The following is a 20,909-nucleotide window of genomic DNA, read 5'->3' as shown; positions in this document are numbered from 1 at the left end:
CTCAAACCACTCTAGATCTTTCCCAAATTCACCACGGGGGAAGCAGGGAAGCAAAGAGATGTCAGGCTATTTGTAAACGGCACTGAATGTTACAACTTTTAGCATTTTTTTCCTACTAGTGTATTACTTTCAAAGTAGAATGAGATAAAAATAAGTCTCCTTAGAAAACAGGCAAGGTTTTAAGAAGGAAACTAAGCGTTTACATGTAATAATTGTGGGGGAAATCCTCTTTAAAAACAAAATGCTTGCCTGAATTTCGTAACATGCCTGTAGAAAGCTTTACTAACCACTTAATCTTCAGACACACACAGAAAAAGGAAACAAAACACTAGCCTCCTGAGAATCATTTCTTTTCCTTTATCAGTACTGAGAGTATTTGGGCAACAAAGCTCATTACGAGATTTCCATAATTAAGTTGTATCAAAAATACAATAAAACCGGACATTTTCAATAAATGAAGCTCCTGCTTCCTACTCCAAGCACACACACTGGAAACACAGTAATAGGCAAATTTAGGAAAATAAAAATCTGCTTAGATGAAACACAGCCTGAAAAAATCACTCGAAAGTGAAAACAAGCAGCTAATAAAGGCGACAGCACAATGCTTGGAAAGCTTTCTAATATCATGAGTATTATATGGTTCTCAAGAACATCAGTCATCAGCACAAACTGTGAAAACAAATTATTTATGGTTCAAGAAAAGGTAAAATAGTCTCAGAAGATTTCCCATGAATAAAAGATGAAATATTGGAACTCTATAGAACAAACGTTTGCAAAATCGTTTCCTTATAAGTCAAGACCAGTTCTGCATTTTAAATTAAGAGGTCAAAAAAATTCCTAGGTTTCTAAATAAAGTATTTTCATTGAGCATCAATTAGAAGGAAAAAAATTATTTTTCATTAAAAAGGAGGAGCCCCGCTTCAAGCAATAACAGCTTTGGTTTGGCCAAGCATGAATATATGTCTCGCTCGCCAAGAACCTAGTGGTCATTCTGAATTCTTTAAAATACTGGCCTTGCACTTCAGTACAGATTTGTCTTTATTTTTTTTAACTTTGCTTTGCATGCATATGAATTCATGGAATATTACAGAAGAAAGCCTATTTTAAGCCCACTTTATCTGTCCAAATTTCAAGGGGATCGTGGTTTTCTGAGTAGCAGTAATGCTAGGGGTGTGAGTATATACCGCTGTTTGTCAGCTAAGAAAGCCAGGTTTAAAATCTGAGTTTGCAGAGTTCCCACTGTGGCTCAGAGAGTTACAAACCCAACTCGTATCCATGAAGACGCAGGTTCGATCCCTGGCCTTGCTCAGTGGGTTAAGGATCCAGTGTTGCCTCAAGCCGCGACATAGGTTGCAGATGCGCTCCCATCCAGTGTTGCTGCGGCTGTGGGGTAGGCAGGCAGCTGCAGCTCCAATTCAACCCCTAGCCTGGAAACTTCCATATGCTGCAGGCGTAGCTTTAAAAACAAAAACAAACAAAAAAAAAACAAATAAATAAATACATAAAAATAACATTTGAGGTTGCAGCCTCTTCTCTGGAGCCGTGCGAGGACCAGCACCAGCTGGTTTATCTCTCCGTTTCAGAAGAGCCTATTAGGGAATGCCTGGGCTGGACCACACAGAAACGTGGGGTTGTTTCTGCTCCTGTGAAAAGGAAGATGAATTTTCAGCCCATCGCACCAATACTGTTTTGTTCTCTACCTGCACACGCTTCCATGATCTTCTTCAGAGGCCCGCAAGTGTACATCAGTCCGACAAGAATCCCCGCCAGATGCCCGGCGAAGGAGGTCCTGGGAGAGAAGAGAGCCTTTGTGAGTGTTTGCTCTGCTGCTGACTAGACACAGTTCTCTCTTTAGCCCCGCACACATCAACCAGTCATGGTCTGCAGCCTTTGTTCCACATCACGTCTCATATGCTGAGTAGCATCCCACTCAGTCCCAAGAGCAACACTTCCTACCTTAAAGGGAAAAAAAGTACAATGAATAACCACCATGGCACGTGTAAAATGCAACAGCCCTTCTGCACCAGGAGGAGTGGCTGGCCCCTTCACAGCAGCAGAAGCATTTTGTCAAGACAACCTGTTAGATTTCTTCCAGTTTCTTCTCTGTAGCTTTTATCACAAAACATAAAGGAAATCTGTTTCCTCTGAATTAAATCTTGAATTAGCCAGCCACTGGGAGGGACGGGGGCTTTCTGTGTTCACCACAGAGCAGACTGCTATGTTTTGACACACCAGTGAGTTGTGAGGCAGAAAGAGCGCAAGGGAAACTCGGCAGAAGAGGCTGAGATGTCCATCCCACCCCCCAAATATGCATCCTGCAGTTGCTCAACCAAAAAAAAAAAAACCCCAAAAATGTAAACTTCAAGCTTGACAGAAGAAATAGAGCATTAAATTGGTTCTGCTCTTCCTAAAATAGCATCTACAATTGGCAATCCCTTCTAAATATAAACACAAGGCAAGCCTAGCTATGTGTACGTTAAAAGAGTAAAAGAATAAATGAAAGAAAATCATCCAGCAGGGCTCTCTGCCCCCCAGTTCTTGCCCTCAAAGTGCAATCAGTTATTCTCAAAGTCATTGCCAGCCTGGGGGACTCACTGACGCCTCTGCTTACAGATGCTCTGGCTTGTGCTCAAGGCTTCCCAGCACCTGGCCTTGCCTACACCCCCCATCCCCAAGCCTCACTTCCCACTTAAACCCATCCCCTGCCCCCCAGAGCTCCTAGGTAACCACAAGGATAGGCTGAATATCCCCCCATCATAAAAACATCCTGCCCCAGGAGTTCCTGCTGTGGCACAGTGGGTTAGGAATCCAACTACCATGGCTTAGGTCACTGGGGAGGCGCGGGTCTGATCCACCTGGAGCAGTGGGTTAAAGGATCTGGGGTTGCTGCAGCTGCAGGTGCAGCTCAGATTCAGTCCCTGGCCTGGGAACTTCCATATGCTGCAGGACAGTCTTAATTAAAAAAAAAAAAAAAAAAAGCCCCAGTTGAAGAGTTAGTCTTTCCTTTTCCTGCCTTTCCTCAGAGCCATGGCTTCTGCCTTTATTAGACCAAGTGTCCAGCCTGCCAGAGAGGGGAGTCTTCATGTGTTTGCCTGTCTGTCTCTCTTACAAACTCCCTGAGGGCAGCGAGAGTGTCCTTTTCGTCTGTTATGCTAAAGGAAGGAAGGAGGGAGGGAGGGAGGGAGAGCGGGAGGAGGGTAGATAAAGTGTATGAATACATGTCCACAGCTTGGGAAAGTGACCCTTCACTCCAGAAGTCACCAAGGAGCGGGATGTGAACTCCGAGAGCACAGTGGCTTTTATAGTTTTCACACATGTATCTCACACACCTAGGTCTGTGCCCGGCAACAACAGACACTCAAACGTGTTGAATGCATGATTCCAAAGCCCCAGGATGGTTTCCTCAAGGCACCAGGAGGTGCGTTAAGACCACTGCCTCTTCAGCTTCAGAGCATCAATGCCCCACAGCAGTGACTGAGCTGCAGCAATGACACTATCACCCCACACGAAACCGAGAATCAAATCCAACACACTCCACCAACCACTGCTGCAAAGGACAGGGGACAGAGGCCCTTAACATACAAGCCAGGGAGTCAAGAGTGACTGTCGTTGTCTCAGAGCCAGGGAAAGACTTGCTGGCTCTTAGGAAAGGAGCAGGCAAGGGGCCGCTTCAGAGAAAAAGACAAAAGGAAGCCTTCTGCAGACAGGATGGCACTGCTTGTTCCCAGAAGCCAAACTGATCACAATATTGCCCAAACAAGGACATGCATCTACACACACTGCAAGTCACAGCATGATCACATGCACTTGAGCACACGCCCACACACACAGGAAATCATTCCTTCAGGACAACGATTATTTTCATCAAATATATCTACCTCATAGGATGGTAACTGGATAATAAAAACAGGAATCAGGGAGTTCCCGTTGTGGCGCAGTGGTTAACGAATCCGACTAGGAACTATGAGGTTGCGGGTTCGATCCCTGGCCTTGCTCAGTGGGTTAAGGATCCGGCGTTGCCGTGAGCTGTGGTGTGGGTCGCAGACGCGGCTCGGATCCCGCGTTGCTGTGGCTCTGGCGTAGGCCGGTGGCTACAGCTCCGATTCGACCCCTAGCCTGGGAACCTCCATATGCCGCGGAAGCGGCCCAAGAAATGGCAAAAAGACAAATAAAATAAAATAAAATAATAATAAAAAAAATAAAAACAGGAATCAGACACTCAGTTTCCCATTTTCAAATAAGAATAGTATTAACTGTGCTTTCCTTTAGCTTTTCCAAAAAAAAAAAAAACCCAAAATTGTCCTTCTTTTATTCTATTTTTAGGCTACATAAACTCTCCAACTAGTTCTACGAATGGCAAAGAAAGTGGTGGTTTGAGGGAAACAAAGAAGAGGCCAGAACCAATATTTTAAAAATAGTAACCTCAATTTAACTGAAAAGAATAAAATAACATCAATATTTTTGAAACTCTTTAAGCCAATCTTTATGGTGGATCATACACGTTTAAAATTACATGGGAGAAAAATTTCAACTTAAAATCCCAACCCATTAAACAATCAACCTCGAATCTCATTCATTTACAAGTTAGAACAGAATATAGCTAAATGAATTTATTTCTCCCAATAGGTTTGTAGATGTTCGAGTTATAATCTAATCACAAATAACCAGGGAAGGGAGGCTGCAGACCAGAGATCATGCTGCATTATCTGTCAACATTCAGCATTTTCCGCAAAAGTCCCACCTTGAACCTCTCACTGTCCTTATCATTTAAGCTCCATAAAAATGTTCTTCTTTTAAAAGTAAGGAGAGATTATGATCTTATGCAATCAAAACTAGAATCTCTCAACATTACACACAAAACAGGGAAGATTCCATCAATGAAAACGGACAGAGGTGCTCATTTTAAGAAATATTGCTCCAGGCTGTATTATAGCGAACTATTTGACAAACCACTTTCTCTCCCTTGTCCTCCCATGTCTTGAGAGAGAGAATAGACCTGCAGAAGGGAAATGAAATTGGAAGTGGGAACTAACTTCTCCACAGCAGGATGGGGCACCGCCCCCCCATCTGAGGATTAGGGCACTTATCCTACCCCTGGGGCCGCTGTGTCACAACAAGGAGGCCCTGGGCTTTGGGTGCTCTGATCAGCGGCTGGGATCTACCTTCACATGTAACAGCTTTAGAAACAGACTGTGTGATTATGACCATCACCATACAGGCCAGACAGATGTTGTGACATCTGTGGTCCGTCCGAGGATGCCCGGGGCTCCACGACAGCCTTCCCAGAGGGCTCTCTCCTCGGGTCTTAGTTATGTTCAGGTGGACACCCTACCGGGCCGCTGGGAAGACCCTGCGCTTAGAAACAGCTTCTTCTGGACCTAAATGGGTCTGAGGCTGGGACGGAGGATTTGGTGATGAGATGACCTCTATCCTGGTTGAAAGTCACTGCTCAGGGACAGGACCACCATGCTCTACTCTACAGCCTGACACCAGCACTCAAGAAACAACTCCTGACCCAGTGGAGCAGTGGAACTGAAATTACACATAAGCTGCGCGTATCTAACACACGTCACAACTGTGTTCTAAAAACCTAAGTCACACCCGGTCACCAGTTAATAGCTGTTTTAGTGCTGAAGTTCAGTCCGACAGATAACGACTGAACACAACACCCCCTCCGTGTTCTCCCCCCTCCACACTTGGACAATGTATTACACACAACACGTGCTCAGTTAACAAAACAACAGCACTAAGCCTATTATTATGCCCTAAAATCAGTTACTTGGAAGCTTTATTTTTTCTGAGAGCTCAATGTGACTCTCTTTAGAAAATCCTAATAGCTATAATCAAACATTGACTATGATAGTAAGATATGGTCACGAGAGCCAATACACGGCTGCTGCGTGTAGGTGTGTGGCCACACGGGGATCGTGCACAGTACAGACTGTAGTGAAAAGGCAAAAAAATCTGTCCAGGTTCTCAGTAGTTCCGCAAAGTAACCAACAGATTCAATATTCGAATTCAGATCCCCCACCCTAATGCAATATCAGAGCAAGTTAAGTACTGGTGTGATTTCCTTTAAACAGGGAATAACACTGTAATTCAAGGGTTCTTAAACTGGTCTAGGCTCTAAACCCTTTAAAAGTCTGATAAAAGCTATGAATCCTGTCTGCAGAAAAATTACACATGCACAAAATATGTCATTTATAATTTTGAGAAGTTCAGAGGTGGCCTGAACCCTATCCATGGGGCCTCTCATTAAGAACCCTTGCCTGGGAGTTCCCATCATGACACAGCAGAAACGAATCCAACTAGGAACCATGCAGGTTCAATCCCTGGCCTTGCTCAGTGGGTTAAGGATCCGGCATTGCTGCTGTGAGCTATGGTGTAGGTCTCAGACACAGCTCAGATCTGGCCTTGCTGTGGCTGTGGCATAAGCTGTAGCTCCAATTAGACCCCTAGCCTGGGAACCTCCACATGCCATGAGTGCGGCCCTAAAAAAGGACAAATGACAGGGGGAAAAAAAAAAAAAAAAAAAAGGACCCTTGCCTGAAAACAATTCATCACAAACAGAAGAATTTCAAACATCACCACCAAGTCTCGGCAGATATACACTCAACTGGAAAAATACTTTGTGCTCTAATCCTCATACAGAGGCAGCCGTTTACTTAGATGACTTAGGTTTATGAACATGTCCAATTGCTTCACTGCGCCATTGCTCTGTAATGGTGGAACCCACACCTGGGTTCAATTTCCTTTTCTAAAATCCAACTTTTAGTCATTCTTTCGGTTAAAGGCTGAGAGTAAACAATTCTGAGAGTCTTTGTATGTTCAAGAAGGTCCTTATTTCTGCGTTCTGTTCTGAGGATAGGTGTGGGATCTACTACTGCTGTTAAGAAACATACTGTCAATCAGACAGTCATTCTTCTACAGGCAACCTGGCTCTTCCGTCAGCCTTTAAGGTTCTGTCTTTACTTTGGACTTACTCTTCTCACAGAACAACCATTCCGGTGGCAGATTTAATCTATCCCCCTTGAGACGTGCTGTGTTTTTTCAATCTGAGGTCTCAGGTCTTTCCATAATTCTGAAAACCCTTCAGCCATTGTTTTTGTCCTATGGACCTCTACATATGCAGCATTTACGTATTTCCTGGCACAGTGTGAGAGCTCAATATGTACTTATAAAAAAAAAACAAACTTCAAAAAAAAAAAGAAAGAAAAGCAAATAGCAAATCAATGTTGCTCCATACTGCTTATATGAGATAGATAGTGATAGTGGAAAGATAATTTTGGAGCAAAACTAAGATATTACTGTGGGTCACATGTCAATTCTATCTCAATAAAGCTGAAAAAAGATATTATTGTGGATCTTAGTGATGCAAACTACATGCAGATATTATTAACACCAACACAGTATTTTTTCCTACGATGCATTAACTAATCCTCACTCCTTTGTAAAAGGCTCTTTGTAAGACTGAGCTAAGTGATTATGCAAATTTCCCTACTATCATATACCTCTGCTAAAGAATCAAAAACTAAAACTATGATTGAAAGCTGGGACAAGCTATAAAGGTCCTCTGTTAAATGGGAAATTCTTTCCACAGCTGAAGAGGCTACCCTCTCAGGCATTAACTCAGAAAGCAGAAAATGAATTACTCTAAGACGTACTCTCCCACTGCCCGCAGAGCCAATGACTGCATTAAGGGCATAACTTGATGGAGACACAGAGTTGGACAAGGTAAGACTGTAAGGAAAGGTAGAAGGCAGTCAGCTCCAAGTAGCTTGTTGTCCTGTACACTGCAAACTTCCTCCGGTAAAAGCAGTTACTACCAGGCAGGGGCTGAGCTCATCAGAAGCTCTGGGGTTTGGGGATCTTAATAAATGGTCCCAGGTTGGCATTCTATTAACAAGAGGCAGCAAGAATTTTTTAAGTTTTGAACACTAATGCCACTAGGAAAAATCCTGACAGTATTGCTTCTTCTCAAGATAAACTGTTCATAAACCATCTGTTTTCTATCTGTGATGCTTTCTTCAACCACTATACCAGCCTGTGTCTTGGGCAATGGCAGTCTGGGAGAGACCTGATGTATAAGTTCTCTCTCTCTGCTTCTCTCACCATACCTCCCTCATGTCCCCTCTGGCCACCTTTGGCCTCCAAGTAAAAATAAAAACTAGCCACCTTCCACTAGTGTATCCCCCTAAAGGCAATGCAACTTTGTTGGTTTAATAAACATGGCTCCAACATGGGGCTGTGGGCTGACCACAGATATTTACTTGAGTTGCAGACAGACATGACCTGGATAAAAGCAAGTGTTGCAAAGGTAGGAGGAGCATCTTGTACAAAAGAGCTTCCAAGGTAACAGACGATGACTAGCAATCCCCCAGCTCTCCACTCCAGGTCTTGGAGCCTGGCAGCAAGAGAATTCCATGAGCTGGTTCAAGGAAGTAGTATTCATTCATCCATTCACTCATTAATTTAATATGTATTGACTGACTACTACCTAAATAAGATAAACACAGTCGCTGTCTCACACAGCTTACAATTACTAAGAAACAGACACATACACACGCACAAACTTCAAACTGTGGTAAATGTAGGAAAGTGAGTCTACTTTCCCTGCAGTGGCCTGGGGTGGCTCCTTAAGGGGCACATAAAGTGACATTTATAGGATTTGGAGCTAGCCTGCCCCATGGCGAGGCTGGGCGCTTCTGGAAGGGAAAAGTACACACAGAGCAGCTGTGAGGCAGGAAGAACTTGGTGTTTTAAAAACACTGAGATGGCTAGTAGGTGGCTGAGCACAGTGAGCTAGTGTAAGGGCATGGGGTACAGCATGAGATGAAGTCATAAAGACAGGTAAACGCCAGATCCCATAGGCCTCTGTGCCGTGGGGAGGAATTTGGGTTGTCATCTAAGTATATTGGCAGGCCGCTGGAGAACTTCAAACAGGAGAACTCCTAAGAGGATCTATTCCACCTGCTGAGAGAACGGACTTTCGTGAGGCAAGAATTGGCCCATGTAAGCAGGCCTGTGTGAGGAGGCTGACGTGGCTCAGGGGAAACTGATGGCAGCCTGGAAGAGGGTGGTGGCAGTCAGGGCAGAGAGAAGTGAACGGTTTGGGGCCTATCTATGTTGGTGGCAGAGATAAAAAGCCTTGTGGACGGATTGAGTGTGGGGTGGGAAGGTGAGGGAAAGGGAGAAATGTGGGCTTCTGGTTTCCGCCACGAGATGGAAGATGGCAGCATTCACTGAGATGGAAGAGATGGGAGGAAAAGGGTGGGGTGGGGGGAGAATTCAAGAGGTCAGTTGTGGGTGTTTACCCTGAGATGCCTGCAAGACAATTCAGTGGAGAAATCTAAGAGAGTGTTCAGTAGGTTGCTGGATACCGGGTTGGAAATTGAGAAGAATGATTCAAAACTATTGCTCACGTGTTTTTACTTGACTCCGAGAATATCTGTCTACGATACGACTATGATAGTATATCTTTATGTATAGAACATAGAACACATTATACAGACAGATATACATATCTAAAAACAAGGTTTGAAGGAAATTACAGAAAAACAGCAACAGATAATACGGCAAAAATAACATCTCCCTTACTTTGTCCCAAATGTCTTCTAATAGTATTTTAGTAGTTTCACATTTTTTTAAAAAAATACAAAGCCAACAGAAACTGAGCAAGGCTCTCATTTAAAAAAAAAAAAAACAGTATTTCTCTCATCTATGTGGAGGGTAAGTCGAAATAATTTTGTTGCTGTTGCGATATATTGTTAAGAAAGCTGACTTCCACTCGGCACATGCTAGTGTGTTTAAACTGCATGGTAGATGAGAAGCAGGATCACTAGCTTTGTAGCATTACTAAGTTTCTCTAGAAACCGTGGTGGTATGCAAATCTCCTTCAGAACAAAATGAGAAGTTGTCCCAAATTGAATGACAACAAGATGTAAGCAAAATTACACACAAAATAAATAAACCGCATCACCTGATTGGAGCACCGGTGTTAGAGAGCCAGTGTAATTCTGTGAGGTGTGTGTTCTTTTCCTCCCAGACACAACCTGGAGTTCCCTTTCTCGTATCTTCCATATCACAGGTTTTTTGGAGGTGTTGTTTTTGTTTTTGTTTTGTTTTTCAGCCATACCCACAGCTTGCAGAAGTTCTCTGGCCAGGGATGGAACCTGTGCCACGGCAGTAAGCAGAGTCACAGCAGTGAAAATTCCAGGCCCTCAACCCACTGAGCCACCAGGGAACTCTGTCCATATCACTGCTGAGTAGATTCCATTTGCCCAAAATCTCTCCATCTGCTCTGTACCGCACCCATACCACCCCAGCCCCTGGGAAAATGGTTACGAGCACAGGAAATGGAGTTTGACGGCCGGAACTGAAACCTGGGTCTGACCTTCAGAATCAGCATGACCTTCACCCACTCCCCTCACTGCCATTGCCGCAGGCTCAGACCTCTCCCTGGCTCAGTCAACCTTGCCTTGTCTCAGCCCATCTTTGCCAACATGACAAGCACGTCTCTCTAACAAGCCAGCCTGATCCTAATCCATAAGCCCTCTGGTAGCTCCCCTGTGTTTCTAAAATAAAACAGAAGCAAGGCTTGTTATACTCATCAGGCACCTCTGCCTGCCTCTTTAAGCCTTGTCTCTACTACCAGGCCCCAGTCTTGCCCCACACCAAGCCTGAGCCATTTGCAAAAGTCAAGCTTCTACCCTTCACAGCTCTGTATGCACTATTCCTGTCGCTCTGCACATCACCCGGCTAAGCCCTGGCACAATAGGCTTCCCAATCACACCTGGCTGGTGCTGTCCCTAGAGACAAGGCAGGGGCTGCTTCCTGGCCCCTACAGTACCCTCTGAGTTCCTCTAACAATTAGGATCTCCCTGGTCCACTGATTTGTCTGCCACTGGCTGCTGCTTAATCTAGTGGCTATCAACCCTATCATACTCGACGCCCCCTAAACCCAAATATTCTTCAATGCTCCCCCTATTTTCTTGTAATGTTTATAAATAATACATCTACACACATACTTTTAAAAGCACAGACACACAACACATACACAATCTCAACTCAACACAGATGCCCTAGGCGTAAAAATAAGAAATTGAAATTCACGATAAAATACTATGAATTATAAATGCCCAGGCCCAACACCACCATGAGACATCAACGTCATCCTTTGCCTGCCTCTAAGTCTGGAATCTGCATAAGGCGAGATGACCAAGGGCAAGTGGGTCGAGATGGGCTTTCTGTGACTTAAACACGGCATGCAGGGCTCCATCGGTGACACGATTTTATGTGAGGGTTAACACACTTTTGACTCCAAATAAGGCAGAGTACGATTTTTCCCTTAAGTTACATTTACAATTCAATTTACAATTTTCCTGGAAAAGTCACCGTATATGAAATCCATGCCAGAGAAGAAAATCTTCGTGTTTATTTATATGAAAAACACAATGAGGTTTTAGACTCGGATAATCATAAACAGCTTTTTCACCAACATAAGTGTCCTTCCAACAGGCTGGGGGTGGGGGTGTGCAGGACGCTCTCGTGGAAGAGGATGGTCCTGCACGCTGCAGGGCAGCCAGGACCTCTGCTGTTGGCACACCAAGGGCCAGTAGCATACCCCCCCCCCACCACTAATTATTATGATAACTAAAAGCAATCCTGTAAATTTCCAAAATCCTTTCCTGGGGAACCAAGCCACCTATCCCACTGGAAAACCACTGGCTGGGCACACAGCAAATGTTTATTAAATGTTTGTTAATTTGATGACCTTTAATCATTCGGCTTCAAAATACTTCTTTTCAAAGTGCTTCTCATGTGACTACACCATGCATACATTCCAAGGATTCCAAGTAAATCTACAACATATTGAACTGATACGCAAGAAGACTTCCCACCACAACTGAAATGCACGCGGGGAGTGAGACTGTTTGAAAAAGGCAAGGCCGTGATCACTTCCACATTGCGCTGCGGTAGAAGAGATGCGACTTGGCACGTGAGAAATGCTCTGCCATCTGCTATTACTATAGGCAAAAATATTTCTGGATACCACATGAATGATTATGTGCATATCACCTCCAGAAAGTAAATGTAAAATGAAAGAGAAGTTGGATTGTTTACAGCCTGGCTTTAACATGTGCTACTGTTATGAAGCAAACAGAGGTTTTCTGTGAGCTCAGCCTCTTGAAGGTGTTTGCAGAAGCAGTGTCCTAACTGGGAATCCCACGGCCCCAGGGTAGCCGGACTCCTTGAGGTTGCAGGAAGACACTGGCTTGGGTGCCCTCAATTAATGGGAATTCATCCTGGGGTACATAAGGAAGAGAGGATGGCAAGGAACAGTCTCAACTGTGAACTTGGAAGTGACTTCTCCCTTGAATTTGTACACACACACCAGAACACAAACAGATGGGTGGCCCTTGCCAGGTGGGAGTCTTAATCCACTCATTTTCAATCCTGGCTATCCATCAGAATCTCCTAAAGAGATTTCCAAGGTCATAGCTCCTTGGACTCCATGCTCAGAAATTCTGCAGAATTGCTCTGGAGTGGGACCCTGACATTGCTGTGTGTGTTTGGTTATTTTTTGATGATATTGTTTTTAATTCCCCAGGTGATTAATGTGTTGAGCTTGAGGACCATTGATCTTAAGCCAAAATTCAAACTCTAATGATGAGATTTCAGCTGGCACAGTAGGCCAATAAGAAAAACATTCTGAGTGTAGGCAAGACTCTTGACTCTACAAAGTACCCCATAGAAGTGACATCTGTTTCCCTTCTCATAAATGGGTCTTAATATATGCCAAAATGCTGCAAGAGAGCAAGTATAGCTTTGAAAATACATGCAAGGAGACATACAAACTTACTTCAAAAGATTTACAAGTTCTTTGGACTTACAAAAACATGATAATTTAGCGAATGTACCCACATATTCAAGGGAGTCATATACACACATAGTCAAAGATGAAGACAGTCAGGAAGGTAATCCCTGAATCCCTAAATCCAACAGAAAGACTGGGAAACAAAACTTGGATCATGAAGCGAGGCTATAATTTCAGGAAAGGTAAATTCTACTTGTGATTAAATCTGGCCTGAATCAAAACTCTAACTATGAATGCCTCACCTACTCAGAGAGCTGGACATGCCATGTACATCATACACTGCTCTTGCGGCAGCTTTACTGGTATGCCTGTAAGGCACAGTTCCTGCTAAACGAGAGCTCAGAATCACCAGCTGTAAAGTTCTGACAGCTGCCCGTTAGAGTACAAGTTGTTTATGCAAGACGACATGCTAGGCTGAACATCCATGGACAAAGCAACTCCAGAGAAGCCACGAGACCCATGTGGACCTACCTCAGGAGCACTGCTCCAGTTAAAGATACACAATCCCACCTCCGGTGGAGGCCCGAGCAGGGCAGATGTTCCCTCATTTCCCTTCCTGGCAGCTGGAGCACAGACACGGGACCTATGTTTGGCCAGTGAGACACACCTCATGTCTAATTATGGGAATCTAGTGATGAGCATTCAATGAAGCAGTGGCCATGGCAACAAGTGTCCATCCAGTTCTCATAGGTTTTTCCAGCCCCATGCTTCAGTCTTCTCAACACTTCTAGAAGCGACTTGATATCCTTCCAAGAGGCCCTTCTGTGGTTAAATATGCAAGAGTTAATTTCTGTTTTCAAGCAAGAATTCCGTCTGGTTCATATATAGATGCCGAAGAGATAAGGGGTTCTGTTTTCTCTAGAACTGCTAGTCTTAGGATGATGTAAGACAGGAGCTGGGGGTCGACTCTGTCACCACGTGGAGAGAGGTTTCCTGAGAATGAAGCTGTGCTGGGCAGACTCTGTGATGCCTGGTTCCTGGAATTCACACCCTTCATAAATCCTCTCTCCCTGAGCATGGACGGGACTGTGACTTGCTTCTAACCAACAGCGTAGAACACGCCACTTCCACAATTATGTCACCTAAGATTGTGATCTTCACCTTGCTAACAGGTTCTTCTTTGCTGGCTTTGATGAAAGAAGCTGCCCTATCGTGAGGCGCCCCATAGAGATTCAAATGGCAAGGAACTAAGGATGGCCTCCGGCTGATAGATGACAGCAAGGCTCTCAGGCCAACAACCCACAAGGAACTGAGTTCTTCCAGAAACCACATAAGCTTGGAAGCTGATCCCTCTCCAGTCAAGCCTTCAGATGAGACCTCAGCATTGACTGACACCTTTGTGGCAGTCTCCTGAGAAAGCCTGAAGCAAAAGATGTGGATAGGCCATGCCCAGCCTCCTGATCCACAAACACAGTGAGATAATAAATATGTTTTAAGCCAATACATAAAATGCAGCTTATTATACGGCAATCGAAAATGAATCCAGAAACCAACACAGGGAAAACAAATAGAGCCAGGAGATAAAGATAAAATCCTGGTGACATTGCTTGAGCCAAATCCTGGAACATCTCAAGTCTCTGGAACCCTGAAACGCACTACTGGAGATTTTAATTATGTAAGCTGAGAGAGGGCCCTTCCTTTGTTCAAGTTAGTCTGAGCCAGGTTTCCTTAAATTGTAACTAAAAAAATCTTGTTTAAGGTGTCCAAAGATGGCAGAGGCAACGTAAAACTAATAGATCTCAAAATCTCAAAGAGAATCCTACTCCACACTATTTCAGCTCCCATGCTGGCTGAGACTCCAGGTGGAATGGGGAACTTGAATATTCTAATAAGTGTCCAAAAGGATGTCACCACACTAAAGAAATGTTAACCCAGATGTTCAAGTCACTGAATGAATTCCCAGAACCTATACCCTATTAGATACAGCTCCATTTGTCCTGTGTGGGGAAAAATAAAAACAATGTTGCAAGAATGAGGAGAGAAAAGACATGTAAAATGTTTCATAGAGTGCCTAACAATACATTGTAGATATTAAACGAAATGTGAGGCAAAATCCATCCTCTTACTTTTTTAAAAATTGAGAAATATCATTATTATTTGTCTTTTTAGGGCCACACCCACAGCATATGGAAGTTTCCAAGCGAGGGGTCGAATCAGAGCTGAAGCTGCTGGCCTACACCATAGCCAAAGCAATGCCAGATCTGAGCCACGTCTGCAACCTACATCGCAGCTCATGGCAACTCCAGATCCTTAACCCACTGAACGAGGGCAGGGATCAAACCCGCATCCATGTCATGGATACCAGTTGGGTTTGTTACCACTGAGCCACAATGGGAACTTCAAGAAGCATTCTTTTTAAGTACTCATTACGGTCTCTATTCAAGAGTTCTTTGAAATCCATAGATAATGCATCCAGGAAGCTGTTCGTAACACTTCCAAGGGGATGGCAGGATGTCTGTAGTTCTCGGGGATTCTGATGTGCTCAGACTGGCATGGGCTTTATCAGTCATTCCTCTTACACCCACAGAAGACAGCTCAGGGGCACTGAAGAGCCAGAAGCTGATTTCAGGACTTTCCTGTATTATCTTTACAGAGAGAGTTCCCACCCAATAAACTCATGAGATGCATACCTCTACCCCGCCCACTTAAAAGATGAGGAACTGAATCTCAGAGAAGTAAAACCAAAGGCCAGGGTTATGAATTAGAACTAAGAGAAGGTGGGAGTGTCATCCAATAAATGGGGGTTTAAAGAAGGAGGACTGCGTGATGGATCCGTCCCCAATGCCCCATCCCTGATGGATGCACGCCCTGCCTGCCTTTGCTCAGACCCTGCATCTGGGGAAGCATAATTAGGATGTATTACCTGCAGTGAGGAACATGAGAACAAGACTCCAAACATATGACCAGGAGACACATAACTGTTCATGTAACACAGGTCTAACAACACAATGGACCCTGTTTTACCCATAAGAAAATTTCCCCCAAATAAAACAACCTACTCTGATTTCCAATTTGCACTCCTCAACAAACTGTTTCAAAAAAACAATGTGTGCCTTCTTCAAATCTACTAAAAGATTTGTTTCAGCAGGTGGTTTTAATTTTCTTTACTATTTTCTAACATCTTTTGCTGCCTGGTCCCCATCCAATCTTTCTTTCTTGCTTGCTTTTTTTTTTTCTTTTTAATTGTTGATTCGAAACTGAACCTTAAGAAAACTCAACTGAAACTAACATGCAAAAATCTATGAAATCCCAATCCAAAGGGGACATCAAACTACCATTAAAAATGAAGACCTCTGAGGAGGATCTTAGAATATGGACACAGGAAGCGCACCTCTCCCATGAGTTGCGCAGTCTACCTCTACCTGGGCAGGGGACAACAGCTCTCACGAACACCTTCAGACTGAACACAGCAGTGCCTCCTTATCTGTGATTTCACGTTCCAGGTCTCAGTTACCCACAGTCGACTGCGGCCCAAAAAAATTAAATGGAAAATTCCAGAAATAAACAGTTCAGGAGTTTTACATTGTGTGCTGTTCTGAGCAGTGTGATGGAATCTGACGCCATCCACGCTATTCATGTCTGGCTGGGGACATGAATCACTGCTTTGTCCAGCATCTGTTAGTCACTGAGTAGCTGTCTGGGTTATCAGATCAAGTGTTGCAGTACTGCAGTGCCCATATATTCAAGTCACTCTTATTTAACGGTGGCTCCGAAGCACAAGGGTGTTGATGCTGGCAATTCAGATATGCCAAAGAGAACCTGGAAAGTGCTTCCTTTAAGTGAAAAAGGTGAAAGTTCTCAACTTAATAAAGAAAGAAAAAAAAAAGTGTAGGCTGGGGTTGCTAAAATCTACAATAAGAACAAATCTTCTATCCATGAAATTGTGAAGAAGGAAAAAGAAATTTGTGCTAGTTTTGCTGTCTCACTTCAAACTGCAAATGTCTGGGTATCATGGTGTGTAATGAGCACTTAGTTAAGACAGAAAAGGTATTAGATTTGTACAGTAAGGTATTGTGAAGAGACCACATTCACAGAACTTTCATCACAGCATATTGTTATAACTGTTCTATATTATTATTAGTTATTGTTAATCGCTTATTATGCCCAATCTATAAATTAAACTTTATTGCAGGTGTGTATGTAGAGGAAACACACACATATATACAGGGTTCAGTAGTGTCCATGATTTCAGGCACCACTGGGGTTCTTGGAATGCATCCCCCGAGGGTAAGCGAGACCTAAAGTACTCAGAACAAGTCAGTCCAGTATCACCTGAAACACCGTTACAAACATTTGTTAAACAGTGTATAGTCAGTATCAAGATGTTTGATGGCACTCTTACGCAGGGTATGCAGACACTGGGGGGGAATTTATGAATTTTAAATGCACTTTTGCCATTTCTTAGGGCAAATCTTTAAAATTACTGCCACAATGCAAAGAGCTTTAAACTCTTTTATGTCATGTTCTTTTTTGAATTAAAGCAGAGCTGATTTACAATGTTGCGCTAATTTCTGCTATACAGCAAGGTGACCCAGTCATACATACATATATATGTGTGTGTATATATATACACACATATCCTTTTTTTCATACCATTTTCCATCACGTTCTATCCCATGAGACTGGACATCGTCCCCTGTGCTGTACAGTAGGACCTCATTGCTTATCCATTCCAAATCTAATAGTTTGCATCGACTAACCCCAGACTGCCAGCCCATCCCAATTCCTCCTCCTGCCCCCTTGGCAACCACAAGTCTATTCTCTAGGCTTTAAATTTAATGTTCCAAGACATTAGATACCCTTTCTGTATCTAGCTATAACACTCAATCACTGTGCCGTAATTATAGTCATTTCCCAGTCCCTGCAAACACACCTTAAATCTTTTGTCATGAAAGCCATTTAATGCCTAATTCTGAGGTTCTCAGATAAGGGATCTGATAATTTCAGGAGATGACTAATACTGCTATTATTAGTGTAAAATACCTGAGGAAAACAAAACCAAATAAGAGCCATAATAATGGCCATGATGAAGACAAAAGTTCTTCTGCCTTCAGAAAAACCCCAGTTCTTTATTGGCAGGAGGAAGAACTGTACACGGGACCATGCATGCCACTTAGCTTTTCCCCATAAACGAGTTTTTCCTGGGTAAGATAGGGAAAAATATGAGAGTCGGGAGTAAGGAGTCAATGAGAAAAGTGGCAAAGACTCATAATTGTCTATGGTCCCTACTTTTTCTCTCCCAATTAGATTCTTATTTAAGGAGGGGACTTTTAATATTCCACAAAGTTACTGAGCCACCAACTGTCTGGAGGGGCAAGCCCTGAGGAATCTCACTCGTATTCAAAGGGAACCATACTCTCTCTCTCCTCACCTCTCAGCAGCCCAGAAGAGGAAGAAAAGGGAAGGAGGAGTCAGCCATCAGGTGAGATAAACCAGACACGACTCCTATTACAAACCTATTTCACCCTAAGTACACATGTGGTACCTATGTTGAAAGGACTTTAAGGCAATTCTCTAATGGGAAAATGCCAAAAAGAAAAAAAAAAAGAAAAAGAAACATTAGTAACAGAATTTCTATCAACACTACGCTGATGATTAGTAAAAAGATGGATCAGATAGTGTTCATTTTTAATTCATAGACTCCACTTGCATATTCAGTACAAAAGAGCACGGCAAGTTTATAAAGTCATTTTTATGCCGCCTGCATAGTACTGAATTATTTAAAACTCATTTGAAAAACACACACACCTGACAGTTTTTAAAATACCGTTTGACAACAGCATTTTCAACATCTATAAAAATATGTGCTAGAAAAGCAGATCTGTACACACTGTCTTTCATTAACAACTCCTAAAGTATTTTTACGCACGGGTGCAACACACTTCACAAAATCACTTGGGAGAAATAGGAAGAAATGTGACCCTTCGTTCAGAGTTCAAATTACTTGGTTTATAACACACAATGAATTGATACCATCTTCAAAGTAAAATTAACCGGTTCATCAAAATCGGCACATTTACACTGGGACATCTTCCTTCAGAAGTTACAGGATCTGAGTCCTCACAAACTGACACTCAGCAAGATCTCATCAAATAAACTACAACTTTGGATGCAATATGGATGCAGCCACTGGAATACAGCCAAGAAACTCACTTTTTAAAAATTATGTTCCAAATTTTATTTGGATCACAATATCTTCATGCTTTCTTTTAAAAAGAATTTTTGGCTTTCACAGTATGAGCCCAAAATTTTAATAATTAAAAAGTGATCTCTTAATACAGAAAACATTGTTTATCAAAATAGACATCCTTTTAGAAGTTGATCTAGCTTCCTCCACATCTATTCTTAGATCTCCTTTTTCATATCTACTGCTTCAAGTTTTCCTTCTAACTTTATTAATTAAAACTGCCATAGCCTTGCCTATTTGTCCTTTTAAAGATACAGCCCTCAATTATCATTTTTTTCCTTTTTAGTTAATTATGTTGCTTTTATCATTATCAATTCCATCTTTTTCTAATCTTTTATTTATTCCTTTTCTAGCTCCTAAAGTTGAGGACTTCAATTATTTATTCTATAAACTTTCTTGTTATACTAGAAACAGCACTTGAGTGTTCTGTGTTCATTTCTAAAGTTTTTTTTTTTTTAATTTCTCTTAATCCTAGTTGCTTAAAATTCCAAGTAATTATGATTATTGAGATTTTTCCTTATTCATATTTAGTTTTTAAAGTCTGTATTATCACCTTGTGATCAGAGAATGTGGCCTATAAAATCTCTCTATTTTTAAAGGTGACTGAAGCTGCCTTTGCAGCCTGGTACACAGTTCCTGTTTATCTCATCATTATTTCACGAAGGAATGGATGGCCTCTGTTGGTTTATAGCACACAATGAATTGATACCATCTTCAAAGTAACATTAACTGGTTCATCAAAACCGCTGCTCAGCTGCCTTTCCAGCCTCCTGAACGTTCAGTTTTCCCTTTTCGCTTTTGCATTGACTTTGCCTTCTAATTCTGCCCTCACCTCTTTCCACTGTAGACTTCTGAACTTGGGTCAATAACTCAACAATTTACACTTTGCCTGTTATCTTTAGTTGGGTTACTCACCCCAAACTGTCTTTATCCAACAAACATACATTTATTAACTCTGATGTGCCAAGCACTCTTTAAACACTGATGATACACAATGAACAGAACACATCACAGCTCGGCCCTCCTGGAACTTGGGAGGTGCAAATAAATTAAGATTCATGATAATACACTACTAGCTATATTTTAATAATTCAACTTTTTGACAATAAATAATGCATACTCACTATAGAGAATCTGACCCAAAAAAGTTAAAGAGAAATGATAAATATTTCCCTAACATTACCAGCTAATAATCCTTTATGTGTTTTTCTTTAGTCCTTTTTGTGACTATTCTTACTTTGCAAAAAAACTGAACCCACATTGTATATAATACTTTATATTCGGTCTACTTTTTACCCTCATCTTTAGGACCTTCTAATTCCACAAAAATAATCTCTGAAAAATAGGATTTTAATGGCTATATAAAACTCTATTACATCATAATTTATTAAACCATTTATCTAGTATTGCAGATTTAAGTGGTTTTGAATTTTCCAATATTTTACGACAATCAATATACTTATGTCAATCTTTTTTTGCATTTATAGTTATTTATAATTTAGACAATTTCCTAGAAAGGTAACTACCAAACCAAAGAGTATAAACTTTTTATAGTTCTTGATACATATCATCAAATCACTTTTCAGAAAGTTTGTATCAAGATATAATCCCATTAGAAGTTTATGTAAACTCCCATTTCACCAAACTCTTAACAACAGTGGTAATTTTTTAAATTTTGTTGCTTTAACAAGCAAAATAGCTTGTTTTAATTTTCTTTATTTGATCAACAATGAATTTGTTATACATTTTTTAGCCAAGGATTGATTTTTTTTCTGTAAATTTTCTACTGATGGACTTTTTTCTTGAAGTTAGCACCATTTATCACACAGATATGATCTTCTTTTC

At 42.1% G+C, this 20,909-nt stretch overlaps 1 protein-coding gene across 3 annotated transcripts in view; it reads right to left on the bottom strand.

Annotated features, from left to right (window-relative positions):
- Positions 1–20,909, bottom strand: part of RHBDD1 (rhomboid domain containing 1) — a 121,009-nt gene that overhangs the window by 57,294 nt on the left and 42,806 nt on the right. For all 3 annotated transcript variants that reach the window (XM_047773658.1, XM_047773660.1, XM_047773659.1), the window contains exon 4: positions 1,701–1,789. In XM_047773658.1, the coding sequence (XP_047629614.1) occupies positions 1,701–1,789 (89 nt within the window). The remainder of the gene's footprint in view (positions 1–1,700; positions 1,790–20,909) is intronic.

This window comes from Phacochoerus africanus, chromosome 3, assembly GCF_016906955.1.
Source record: "Phacochoerus africanus isolate WHEZ1 chromosome 3, ROS_Pafr_v1, whole genome shotgun sequence".
In the NCBI taxonomy this organism is placed as follows: domain Eukaryota; kingdom Metazoa; phylum Chordata; class Mammalia; order Artiodactyla; family Suidae; genus Phacochoerus; species Phacochoerus africanus.
The sequence above is the reverse complement of the archived record's forward strand: the minus strand, read 5'-3'. Positions and strand labels throughout refer to the sequence as shown.